Consider the following 13,614-nt stretch of genomic DNA (forward strand, 5'->3'; position numbering starts at 1 on the left):
TACATACATACATACACACACACACACACACACACACATGGGGTGGGGAGAGAGGGAGGAGAAAGAGGAGGGAGAGAGAGAGAGAGAGAGAGAGAGAGAGAGAGAGAGAGAGAGAGAGAGAGAGAGAGAGAGAGAGAGTCAAGTGATTGTTAACACCTTTATGAGTGTTTTGGTGTCAAACTCAGGTTGTCAGGTTTAGTTCAGTTAACACCTTTACCCACTGAAACATCCTGCATCCTGTGCATGGATATTTTTATGTTGTAATCAATGAAGTACAAGGGTGAGTCTGGTGTGTCCAGAACTACCTAGGCCTGACCATTGGAACCTGAGCTTATGAACACTATGTGTAGATCCTGATGCAGACAATCTAATGCAGGCCCGCTTTTTCAGGGCAAATATTTTGTTTTTCTAATTAATTTTTATTTTATGTCTTTGGGTGCTTTACCTGAATGTGTGTATGCCAAATGATGCAGTGCCCACAGAGTCCAGAAGAGGGAAATAGAGCACCTGGAGAAAGGTTATACACTATTGCTAGCAATGCTGTAGGTGCTGGGAATTGAACCTTGGTTGTCTAAATGATTAGCCAGGCTTTTAAAATATTGAAACATCTTCCCAGTCCTGATGCAGTTTTTTAAAACAAGGTAATATCTTGATTTTGTCTTAATTTTAAGTAGTATGATTTGTTGTTTTAAACCCCTTAGATTCCTACATTTCTGCTTTCTCTTCTTTAAACTCTATGGGAAGCACCAACCAGTCAAGTGTCTCTGAGTTCCTCCTCCTGGGACTCTCCAGGCAGACAGAGCAGCAGCAGCAGCTCCTCTTCCTGCTCTTCCTCATCATGTACCTGGCCATTGTCCTGGGAAACCTGCTCATCATCCTGGCCATCAGCACCGACTCCCGCCTGCACACCCCCATGTACTTCTTCCTCAGCAACCTGTCCTTTGTGGATGTCTGCTTCTCCTCCACCACTGTCCCCAAGGTACTGGCCAACCATATACTTGGGAGTCAAATAATTTCCTTCTCTGAATGTCTCACACAGCTGTATTTTCTCTGTATGCTTGCTGACATGGACAATTTCCTGCTGGCTGTGATGGCCTATGACCGCTTTGTGGCCATATGCCACCCTTTACACTACACAGCAAAGATGACACATCAGCTCTGTGCCCTTCTTGTTGTTGGGTCATGGGTGGTAGCCAACCTGAATGCTCTGTTGCACACACTGCTCATGACTCGACTCTCCTTTTGTGGGGACAACATCATCCCTCACGTCTTCTGTGATGCAGCTCCCCTCCTGAAACTCTCCTGCTCAGATACATATCTCAATGACCTGATTATTCTTACAGAGGGAACAATGATCATGGTCACTCCATTTGTTTGCATCCTTGTGTCTTATATCCTTATTGCTTGTGCTGTCCTGAGAGTCTCATCCACAGGAGGAAAATGGAAAACCTTCTCCACTTGTAGCTCCCACCTGGCTGTGGTCTTCCTCTTCTATGGCACCATCATATCCCTGTATTTCAACCCTTCATCCTCTCACTCAGCTGGGGAGGACATGGCAGCTGCCATGATGTACACAGTGGTGACCCCCATGCTGAACCCTTTCATCTACAGCCTGAGGAACAGGGACATGAAAGGGGCTTTAAGGAAAGTGCTTACCATGAGATTTCCATCTCAGCAGTATTTTTGAAAGTGTCAAACATCACAGAGGTAACTAATATCTAACAAAACTTCATGTTTTCTCAATTAGCTAAAACTTAGCACTTGTCTTTTGTAAGAAAAGCATTTACAATCTATACCAGATACAGAGCCCAAGATAAAAATACTTTAGGTAATAGAATGAAAACCCTCTTTAATGAATGTTATTTAGATTGTCATGTCAATGCCTTTTCAGAATGCACCATGAGCATGCCTGCACAGTGTTGGAGAAGAGTAAGGAGTCTCAGTGTGACAACACTGGAAAGAGACTTATGGTAAGCTCAAAACTGGGTCAGGTGTTGTTGGTATGGAGAATTGACTCCTGCTCCAGATGGTTTCCAAGTTGGGATGACTCTGAATATCTATCTTCACACAATTCACTACAATACTGAGCTCTGATTGGCCAAGCAGCAACAGCCACAAATACTTCCCATATTCAGGGCAATGTGTGTTTTGCTATTTTGTTGGCATCAGCAATCCCTCTGCTCTTGAATTGAGGTGTGCTTACCTCTTGCACTGTCACTGTTTCAGAGACCTATTTGCCTCTCACATTTTTGTAATGCTCTATGTTCCTTGGCAGAGTTTCAGCACCCACCTGGGAGTATTCAAGTCAACTATCAGGACCCATATTTGTTCATTCTTCCTCACCACAGAAACCTCAGCCTAAGTCTATCTCACAGGAATATCACACTTGGTGGGTTGAGAAGGGAGGGTTTGGAGCTCCAGGAAACCCTACTTCTGCAGCTCATTTGAACTTGCTATGTTATCCTTTTCTGGGCATCATGTAGCTTATAACATTAATCAGGAAACATGCCAATTCAATAAAAATGAAATGTGCCTTCTACAATTCTAGTGTGCAGACATGTCAGTCCCTCTGCTCTCTTTTCCTGCCTCTGTCAGTGGTTTTTTTTTTTTTTTTTTTTTTTTTTTTTTTTTTTTTTGGTTTTCTCATGTAGCTACTATTTTATTATTGTTGTCATTGTTTTGTTTTGTTTTGTTTTGTTTTGTTTTGTTTTGTTTTGTTTGAGATGGAGTCTCCCAATACAGGTCTGGCTCTCCTGGAACATATTTTTGGAAAAAATGTACATATTGGCTTTCAATTTCCATTTCATAGTAAAACGTTTAAAGTTAGTGCCTTTAACTTGGTTTTGCTGATCTTGTGTGTTTTTATTTCTAAAATTTTTATTTTAATTTCCTAAAATTTTATTGTTATGAAAGTTCTCATTCCTTTTATTTTTATCTTATCACTTATTTTTCTTTGTTTCTTTGTTTCTTAATTTCTCTTCCTCTTTACATTCATCCCTCCTTCCTCCATCCATCTGTCCCTCCCTCTCTGCCTCTCTCTCTCTCTCCCTTCCTTCCAATCTTTCTTTCACACCCATCAAGTTTAATTTGTGTTCCCATATATTCGGATGTATGGCCTTCACTGGACTATGCTCAAGTTAAAGAGACTACGCTTTTAAGGAAAACTTACCCTCCCTTTCCTAATGACTAACACTTGTGTAACTGCCCACAGTTACATCGAATGGGTTACCTAGAAGGGAAGCTGGGGATGTATGGGAAGGCATCAAAAGAGAGATGGAGACCAAGATAATACCTGCTATTCAAGGTCTCAAAGTTTAATGAAGAACTCCCAGTATATATAGGCAGGAGGGAAAGGCTGGAAGATTCTCAGCAGAATCAGTTCAGTTGCTCCACAGGTGGCTAGTGTTTTTCAGGAAATTTCAGGTCCTTGAAGAATAGGCTGCACCTTTGTCTGAGCACTCCACCTTAGGTGGAGAGGGTTATGACTGGCACAGGAGTTCCCACTCAAAGGCTGGGAGAGGAACTTCACATTGGTTGATGTCAAGTTCCTGCCAGGTGGCATGGCAGCTCAATAAGGCTCTCTACATACTTGCCAACAGCTCTCCAGCTAGAGGCCAGCAGTGAGGCTTCACACCCACTTCCTCTGCTGCCTTTGTCTAGGCTCTGCTTACACACGTCTCATGTATGTTGTCCTCCACTGTGAGCCTGTGTGTGCAGCTGGGCCCAGAAAACATCTACAACTTCTAGACCTTACACTCTTTATGGGTAAAGTTTGTAGGACTTCTGGGATGTGTAGATTGTTTTCAAAGAAATTTGAGACATCTTCAGCCATTATTACTAAAAGCAACTTTCCATTCCTTCCTGTCCCTTCCCTGTAGAGTCCAGCCCTGTATGTGCAGCAGCACTGCCTGCCTCTACCCTCCCTCCATTGTCCTTGGCTCTTCCTTCCTCTCCATGTCTCAGCTCTCACTCTCCCTCCCTCTGTCTTCTGGTTTTCTCACTCTTTCTTCTTTCAGATCAAGTCTGCCGATGGCCTCTGATGAGCTGTTTATTTTGATCAGGATCTTCCTGATTCCCTAATCTCCATTTGATTCCTCCTTTTCTCACTTTTCCTGTTTCTTGATTCACTGTTTCATGTGGCATTTTTGTCCAACTACGATTTAGTTCTATTTTAAACTTGCTTGCTTGTTGTTTGTTCACTGTGCATGTTTTCTGGTCCAGGAGCATGTCTGCCAGAGTTGTCTACATAGTGAGTTCCAGGAAAGTGAGACTGTTTGGATACCCTGTCTCACAAAGAGACAGAGAGACTGAGACAGAGACAGTGACACACACATATTCACAATATTAATATTGATAGTACAAATAGGGAAAATTATTTGAAGCAACAAAAACGTTCTATTAGTCATTTGAGATGATGTTTTCTCTTCTCATAAACCTATGTGGCTTACAATATTAAAGCTGGAAAATGGTTAATTAAAAAGGAAATGCTTCTATAATATCAGTATCTAGCATGTCAGTCAATTACACTTTTCATACCTTTCTGTCATGTTTAAGTAAATGGGCTGAGATAAATTTATCCAAATAGTAGGCTACATCTAAACTCTCAAGTTATTTTATAAAAGAAGTTTCTAAATTACTGCAAGTCTTAATTCTTTTATTTTTGTTGATTTTATATATATCTCCCCATAAGTAATTCTATATCTCACTTAAAATACAAAAATGCATGATATGTTTTGAATCTATTTTGAAAATGACTAATAATTCTTGATCACAAATTTGTGGCCAGCCTAGGTTATTTAATGGCTTCTGGGTCATGGGATACACTGTAAAATTCTGTCTCAATAAACAAAAGAAAACTAATTTGAAACATATGAAAATTTTTCTCCTCATCCTTTACTTTCAACACATTTAAGATGTCTCCTGACTCTGTGATGCAATTGTAACCCTAATTGAAATCAATTGACCTTCCTGTATTCACCAGTCATTTTTTAAAATCATTCCATTAGTTTACATCTCAATGATAGCCGACCTCCCAATTAACCCTCCCTCCACAAACCCCCATCCCAGATCTGCCTACCCTCCCCTTTGACTCTATGAGTGTGCTCCTCCACCCACCCATGCTCTCCTACCCCACCACCCCAGCATCCCCCTATACTGGGGCATCAAACTGCCACAGGACGAAGGGCCTGTCATCCCATTGCAGTAAGGCAAGACCATCCTCTGCTATGCATGTATCTGGAGCAATAGACCACTCCCTGTATACTCCTTGGTTGGCGGTCAAGTCTCTGGGATCACTGGGTGGTCCAGCCAGTCAACATTGTTCTTACTATTGGGTTGCAATCTCCCTCAGCTCCTACAGTCCCTCTGCCAGCTCCCCCATTTGGGGTTGCTTAGCTCAGTCTGATGGTTGGCTCCAAGCATCCACATCTGAATTAGTAAGTAGATGGCAGGACCTCCCAAGGAACAGCCACATCTGATTCCTGTCAGCAAATGCCTCTTGAGCACAGCAACAGTGTAGGGTCTGTTGTCTGGAGACAGGATGGATGCCCAGATGGGGCAGTCCCTGAATGCCCCTTCCTTCAGTCTCTGATCCATTTTTGTCCCTCTTCTTCCTTTGGAAAGAAACACTTCTGGGTTAAAAACTTTGAAATGGGTGGGTTTCCCCATCCCTTTACCAGGGGCTGTTCCAATCTGCTGGAAATAGATTCTACAGGTTCTATCTCCCTGTTCTCTGCACATGTTGGCTAAAGCCATCCCTGCTGGGACATGGGAGCCTCTAGTTTTCCTGGTGTCTGGGACCTCCAACTGGCTATCCTGAGTTCCTCATCCCCCCACCCCCACTACATATTTTCATTCGATTTCCTGACCCTCTGTATCTCTCTCCTATCCCAGCCAGGACCTGATGATACTGCCCCCTTATTTCCTCCCCCCTCCTATCTCCCTTCTCAGATCATCCTCTTCCTCCACCTCCCTCAACGATAGTGTTTCCCCCTCAACATGGGAATGAAGCATCCACACCCTGGTCTTCCTTCCTCCTAAGCTGCATACAGTCTTTGGTTTGAGCCATGGGAATTGTGAGCTTTTGGGCTAATGTCCACTTAGTGAGTATATGCCATGTGTGTTCTTTTGTGTCTGGGTTACCTCACTCAGGATATTTTCTAGTTTCATCCATTTGCCTGTGAATTTCATGAAGTCAATGTTTTTAATTGCTGAGTAGTACTCCATTGTGAAAATGTACCACATTTTCTGTATCCATTCTTCTGTTGAGGGACATCTGTGTTGTCTTCAGCTTCTGGCTATTATAAATAAGGCTGCTATGAAAATAGTGATCAAGTGTCCTTGTTATATGTTAGAGCAACTATTTGGTACATGCCCAGGAGTCGTATACCTCAGTCCTCAGGTAGTACTATGCCCAATTTTCTCAGCAATTGTCAGACAGATATCCATAGTGGATTTAACACCTTGCAATCCCATCAACAATCGATGAGTTTTCCTCTTTCTCCGCATCCTTTCCAACATATGCTGTCACCTACATTTTTTATCTTAGCCATTCTGATTGGTATGAGGTGGACTCTCAGGTCATTTGATTTGCATTTCCCTTACTCATTGCATGAGTAAGGATGTTGAACATTTCTTTAAGTGTTACTCAGCCATTTGAGATTCCTTGGTTGAGAATTCTCTGTTTGGATCTATACTCCACTTTTTTCTGAAAATTCAAAGATATTTCATTTAATTTTAGAATCTTCAGAATCTTAAATATTAGAAATGCTCTTAGAAGGGATGAAATTTGGCAGGTGATGGTGGTGCACAGGCCTTTAAACCAGAACTGGAGAGGCAAAAGCAGATTGACCTCTTAGAATTGGATGTCACCCTGGCCTGGAGAGCCCATTCCATGATAGCCAAAGCTCTATTACATGTCTTGAAAAAACAATAACAAAACAAACAACAACAACAAGCCACCCCAAACCACACAATAAAACAAAAAGAAAATAAAACAGAGGCCAGATACTTTCTATACAGGTAACCTACTTTCCAGGACATGACTACTTTGAAAAGCCAACATTATTAGTTACCCACAGAGAGCTGAAGGCTCATTCAAGTCTCTTGCCATTTCTACCTCCTAGGTTTAGGTCTCTTTCCCCCTCCAATAAAAATCTGTTATTGCTGGGCATAATGGCACACACATCTTTAATCCCAGCCCTTTGCAGACAGAGGCAGGCAGATCTTTTGACTTTGAGCCCACGTTGGTCTACATAGTGAGTTCTAGGACAGCCACAGCTACATTGTGAGACTCTATCCCTAAATCAAAATACAAAACTATCACCAGATGTTTGTGGGGTAGTTGTATGTGACATGGTGGGCATGTGGAAACCAGAGGACAACGTTGTGGTGGAAATTCTCTCCTTCCACATTTCTGTGGGTTATAGAAATCAAAAGCATGTTATCAGACTTTCAAGTCTCTTCTTGAGACTAAATCGGAGAACAAAGTCTCTGGAGACTGTTTTTGAAACTTCCATTGTCAACACAATATAAATCTCTTTACCTTACTCTCAGATACACTATTCAGACAAGGGCAAAAAACATCCACATTCTTCACAAAAATACCACAAAAGCAGTCTCTCAGTCACATACTGAAATTCCTCTCCACTGGAATGTCTTAGGACATGTCTTCTGTACAGTTCAAATCACATTCACAATGTTGTTGAGAACAAAAATCATGACCAAGGCAACTTTTATAGAGATGATATTTAAATGGTGCTGGCTTACATATCCAGAGATTCAGTCTTATCATCAAGGCAGGAGCATGGCAGTGTCCAGACAGAAGTGGGTCTGGAGGAGTTCAATGCTTTCAAAACCAATACCATCTGGGTAACACTTACATATTACCAAGTCCAGCTACAGCACAAGGTACAACCTTGTCTATCTCTGGAATATAGCTTCTTTTGCTCAGAAAACAAACACTTCCTAGAAAATTTCACCTCAGTGATGATGGTTACTTCTTTTTTGTATTTTGTTTTCTTATATTTTGCTTTATTTACATTTGAATAGTATTCCCTTTCCTCTTTACCCCTCTGACAACCCCCTATACTATCCCATCCCCCACCCCCTGCTCACCAACACCCCCTCCACTTTCCTGACTGGCATTCCCCAACTCTGGGGCATCAAGTCCTCACAAGACCGATGGACTCTCGTCTCATTGATGTCTGAAATGGCCATCTTCTGCTACATATGTAACTGGAGCCATAGGTTCCTCCATATGTACTCTTTGGTTGGTGGTTTAGTGTCCCTGGGAGCTCCGGGGGTACTGGATGCTACATTTTGTTGTTGTTCCTGTGGAGCTAGAAAACTCTTCGGCTCCTTGTGTCCTTTCTCTAGCTGCTCCATTGGGGACCCTATGATTAGCTATTGGTTGGCTGTGAGCCATGGGTATTTCAATCCACCCTCCAATAAGGATCAGAGTATCCACACTTTGGTCTTTATTCTTCTTGAGTTTCATGTGGTCTGTGAGTTGTATCTTGGGTATTCTGAGCTTTGGGGCTAATATCCACTAATTAGCAAGTGCATAACATGGGTGTTCTTTTGTGATTGGGTTACCTCACTCAGTATGATATGTTCTAGCTCCATCCATTTGCCTAAGAATTTCATGAATTCATTGTTTTTAATAGCTGAATAGTACTCCATTGTGTAAATGTACCACACTTTCCTTATCCATTCCTTTGCTGAGGGGCATCTGGCTATTATAAGGCTGCTATGAACATAGTGGAGCATGTGTCCTTATTACATGTTGGAGCATGTTCTGAGTATATGCCCAAGACTGGTATAGCTGGGTCCTCAGGAAGGACTATGTCTAATTTTCTGTAGAACTGGCAAACTGATTTCCAGAGTGGTTTTACCAGCTTTCAATCCCACCAGCAACAGAGGAGTGTTCGTCTTTCTCCACCTCCTCTCCAGCATCTGTTGTCCCCTGAGTTTTTTATCTTGGCCATTCTGACTGGTGTGAGGTGGAATCTCAAAGTTGTTTTGATTTGCATTTCCTTGATGATTAAGAATGTTGAACATTTCTTTGGGTGTTTCTCAGCTGTCCCATATTCTTTAATTGAGAATTCTTTGTTTAGCGCTGTACCCCATTTTTAATAGGGTATTTGGTTCTCTGCACTCTAACTTCTTAAATTCTTTGTGAATACAGTATATTAGTCCTCTATCAGATGGAGAATTGGTAAAGATCTTTTCCCAATCTTGGCTGCTATTTTGTCCTATTGACAGTGTCCTTTGCTTACAGAACTTTGCAATTTTATAAGGTCCCACTTGTCAATTCTTGTTCTTACAACAGTGTTCTATTCAGGAAAATTTCCCCTGTGCCCAAGTGTTCCAGGTTCTTCCTCCTTTTCTCTTCTATTAGATTCAGTGTATCTGGTTTTATTTGGAGGTCCTTGATCCACTTGGACTTGAGCTTTGTACAGGAAGATAAGAATGGATCAATTTGCATCAGTCTACCTATTGACTATCAGTTGACTCAGCACCATTTGTTGAAAATGCTGTCTTTTTCTCTTTTTTTCTTTTTTTTATTCTATATATTCTTTATTTACATTTCAAGTGATTTTTTTCCTTTCCTGGATCTCCGAAAGTCCCATTTAAAAAAAAAAGGAAAAGCCAGTTCCTCGAAGGTACAGTCAACCCTCTATATCCATGGGTTACACATCTGCAGATTCAACCAACCAGGAACAGAACATCTTGGGGAAAATTCATCTGTACCAAATGTATACAGAAATGCCTTTTCTTGTCATCATTCCCTAAATTATACAATATAACAAGTTTTATAGAATTTACATCCTGCGTTTTTTTTTTTTTTTAAAGAAAATGCTGTCTTTTTCCCACTGGATGGTTTTAGCTCCTTTGTCAAAGATCAAGTGACCATAGGTGTGTGAGTTCATTTCTAGGTCTTCAATTCTATTCCACTGATCTACCTGCCTGTCATTGTACCAATAACATGCAGTTTTTATCACTAATGCTCTGTAGTATAGCTTGAGGTCAGGGTTGGTGATTCAGCCAGAGGTTCTTTTATTGTTGAGAACAGTTTTCACTATCCTGGGTTTTTGTTATTCCAGATAAATTTGGAAATTTCTCTTTCTAACTCTATGAAGATTTGAGTTGGAATTTTAACAGGGATTGCATTGAATCTGTAGATTGTTTTAGGCACAATGGCCATTTTACCATATAAACCCTGCCAATCCCTGATCATGGGAGATACTTCCATCTTCTGAGATCTTCTTTGATTTCTTTCTTCAGGGATTTGAAGTTCTTGTCTTTTATTTGCTTGGTTAGAGCTGCACCATGATATTTTATACTATTTTTGATTATTGTGAAGGGTGTCATTTCTGTAATTTCTTTCTCAGACTGTTTATCCTCTGAGTAAAGGAAGGCTACTGATTTGTTAGAGTTAATTTTATATCCAGCCATTTGATGAAGAGGTTTATTAGTTGTAGGAACACTCTGGAAGAATTTTTGGGGTTGTTTATGCATACTACCAAATCATCTGCAAATAGTGATATCCTGAATTCCTTCTTCCCAATTTGTATCCTTTTGATCTCATTTTGTTGTCTAACTTATCTGGCTAGAACTTCAAGTACTAAATTGAATAGGTAGGGGTAAAGTGGGCAGCCTTGTCTTGTTTGTGATTTTAATAGGATTGCTTTGTTTTTCTCTACATTTAGTTTGATGTTGCCTGTTAGTTTGCTATATACTTCTTTTACTATATTTAGGAATGAACATTGGATTCCTGATCTGTCCAATACTTTTAAAATGAATGGGTGTTGAATTTTGTCAAAAGCATATAATGAGGTGATCATGTGGGTTTTTTTAGTTTGTTTATATAGTGGATGAATTTATATATTGATGGATTTCCATATATTAAATCATCCCTGTATTCCTGAGATGAAGCATACTTGATCATAGTGAATGATCATTTTGATGTGTTCTTGATTCACTTTGTGAGAATTCTATTGAGTAGTTTTGTATTGACATTCATAAGGGAAATTAGTCTCTAGTTGTCTTTCCTTGTTGGGTCATTTTGTGATTTAGGTATCAAGGCAATTGTGCCTTCACAAAAAGAATGTGTAGTGCTCCTTCTGTTTCTATTTTATGGGAAAGTTTGAGAAGTATTGGTATTAGGTCTTCTTTGTGCATCTAATAAAATTCTGCATTAAAACTATCTGGCCCTAGGTCGTCGGCGGCGGCGGCGGCAGTGCAGCAGTACCTGGTCCAGCTGAAGGGCCATCAGCAGTGGAGCCAGGGCGACACAGGGACCAGTTAGGCCCTGCGCCCACGACCACTGACCTTCGCTGACCAGCCGGGCGGCAAGCAGCTGCAGTTGTTCTGCGCCTTTCCTGCATGGAGGCCACTTCAGAACTCGGCCTCCCACCAGTCAGGAGAGGTGCATCCATCTTGGTTCCGGACTCCGGGGATCGGACAGACTGAGGTACACAAACATAATCTGAGGCCAACACCGCGGTGGTCTGAGCCCGACGGGCGTTGGCCTGCACCCAGGCCCTGGGCTGGTCGGGGGGCCATCGGGGTGCCAACCCAGCCAGGGTGTTTTTTGCCCAGGCCTGTGCTCACGCCGCCGCCATTTTGCCTGCAGGACGACAGAGAGCTCTGGCGGGCAGACCTGTAACAGGCATAGCCTGAGGCTAACAAAGCGAGGGTCTAGGCCCCAAAAGGCACAGGACTGACCCCAAGGACTGGGCGGCTTGGTGGGCCATCTGTGAGTCAACCTGCCCAGGGGATTGTTAGCACAGCAGACTCTCCTGGCGCTTTCAGGGAGCGCGGGCACGCACGCCCGCCATCCTAGTTACCTGGCAGACCCAATTAACAGTCATAGCCCTAGGGGAACTTTGCTCGGACCTTGGCCTCCCAGGCTTTTGCCTGGACTCAGGGACTGGGCGGCCAGGCTAACCTTGTGTGTGACAGCCCGGTTGGCGGATCGGCCGCCCAGTGGAGGGAGCGGAACACAGGGGAGATCACAGCAGCATACACCATCGGCACTCCCTGGGGGTGCACACAGGCTCCATCTGGGCCACAGACACAATCTGGGGCAAGGCCTCAGGCGGAAGCCCTCAGCCCTACTCCCTCCGCTTCCGGATCCAGATCAGCCTGCGCGGCAGCACCACATCTCCCAGTCCTGCAAGTGGCTAGCTGGGCTTCCGGGAAGCCAGCTGGGAGAAGTCAGTGTGCTCCAGTGAATCCAGCGGGCCCCAGCGGGAGCCTTCGGGTGCCTGCTTTGGAATCTGAACAGCCTGGGCAGCAGCACCCTGTCTACAAGCAGTGCAGGAGGTAAGCTGTGCACCAGAGGCCAACTGGGAAGGGACAGCTTACACTGGTGAGTCCAGCACTGACAAGACTAACTAACACCAGTGAGAACTAGATGGCAAAAGGCAAATGCAGGAACGTCACTAACAGAAATCAAGGCAATATGGCAACATCTGAACCCAATTCTCCTCTACCAACATGTCCTGGATACCCCATCACACCAGTAAAACAAGATTTGGATTTAAAATCACTGGTCATGATGCTGGTACAGGAACACATGAAGGACATACTTAAAGAAATTCAGGAGAAAATGGATCAAAAGTTAGAAGCCCTTGCAGGGGAAACACAAAAATCATTGAAAGAAATCCAGGAGAATACAAAAGCCAACAAGGAGGAAATGCAAAAAACACTTAAAGAAATACAGGAGAACTTTGGTCAACAGGCTGAGGTAATGAAAGACGAAACACAAAAATCTCTTAAAGAAATACAGGAGAACTTTGGTCAACAGGCTGAGGTCATGAAAAGGGAAACACAAAAATCTCTTAAAGAATTCCAGGAAAACACAAACATGCAAGTGAAGGAGCTAAGCAAAACCATCCAGGATCTAAAATCAGAAGTAGAAACAACTAAGAAAACTCAAAGGGAGACAACTTTGGAGATAGAAAGCCTTGGGAAGAAATCGGGGGACAGAGATGCAAATATCAACAACAGAATACAAGAGATAGAAGAAAGAATCTCAGATGCTGAAGATTCCATAGAAACCATGGACTCAACAGTTAAAGAAAATGCAAAATGCAAAAAGCTTGTAACCCAAAATATCCAGGAAATCCAGGACACAATGAGAAGACCAAACCTAAGGATAATAGGCATAGATGAGAGTGAAGATTTACAACTTAAAGGGCCAGCAAATATCTTCAATAAAATTATGGAAGAAAACTTCCCTAACCTAAAGAGAGAGATGCCCATGAATATACAAGAAGCCTACAGAACTCCAAACAGACTGGACCAGAACAGAAATACTTCCCGTCACATAATAATCAAAACACCAAATGTTCTAAACAAAGAAAGAATACTAAAGGCAGTAAGAGAAAAAGGCCAAGTAACATATAAAGGAAGACCTATCAGAATCACAGCAGACTTTTCACCTGAGACTATGAAGGCTAGAAGGTCCTGGGCAGATCTCATGCAGACTCTAAGAGAACACAAATGCCAACCAAAACTACTATATCCAGCAAAACTCTCAATCACCATAGATGGAGAAACTAAGATATTTCATGACAAAACCAAGTTTACCCAATATCTATCCAC

At 42.4% G+C, this 13,614-nt stretch overlaps 1 protein-coding gene across 1 annotated transcript; it reads left to right on the forward strand.

Annotated features, from left to right (window-relative positions):
* The first annotated feature begins 736 nt into the window (after positions 1-736).
* LOC127694504 (olfactory receptor 1361-like) lies at positions 737-1,687 on the forward strand. The gene has a single exon (XM_052196000.1). It carries the CDS (start codon positions 737-739, stop codon positions 1,685-1,687), a length of 951 nt encoding a protein of 316 aa, XP_052051960.1.
* Positions 1,688-13,614: the final 11,927 nt, after the last annotated feature.

This window comes from Apodemus sylvaticus, chromosome 10, assembly GCF_947179515.1.
Source record: "Apodemus sylvaticus chromosome 10, mApoSyl1.1, whole genome shotgun sequence".
Taxonomy (NCBI): Eukaryota; Metazoa; Chordata; class Mammalia; order Rodentia; family Muridae; genus Apodemus; species Apodemus sylvaticus.

Coding starts and splice junctions, on each gene's coding strand:
- LOC127694504 (XM_052196000.1), top strand. CDS start 737: ATGGGAAGCACCAACCAGTCAAGTGTCTCTGAGTTCCTCCTCCTGGGA.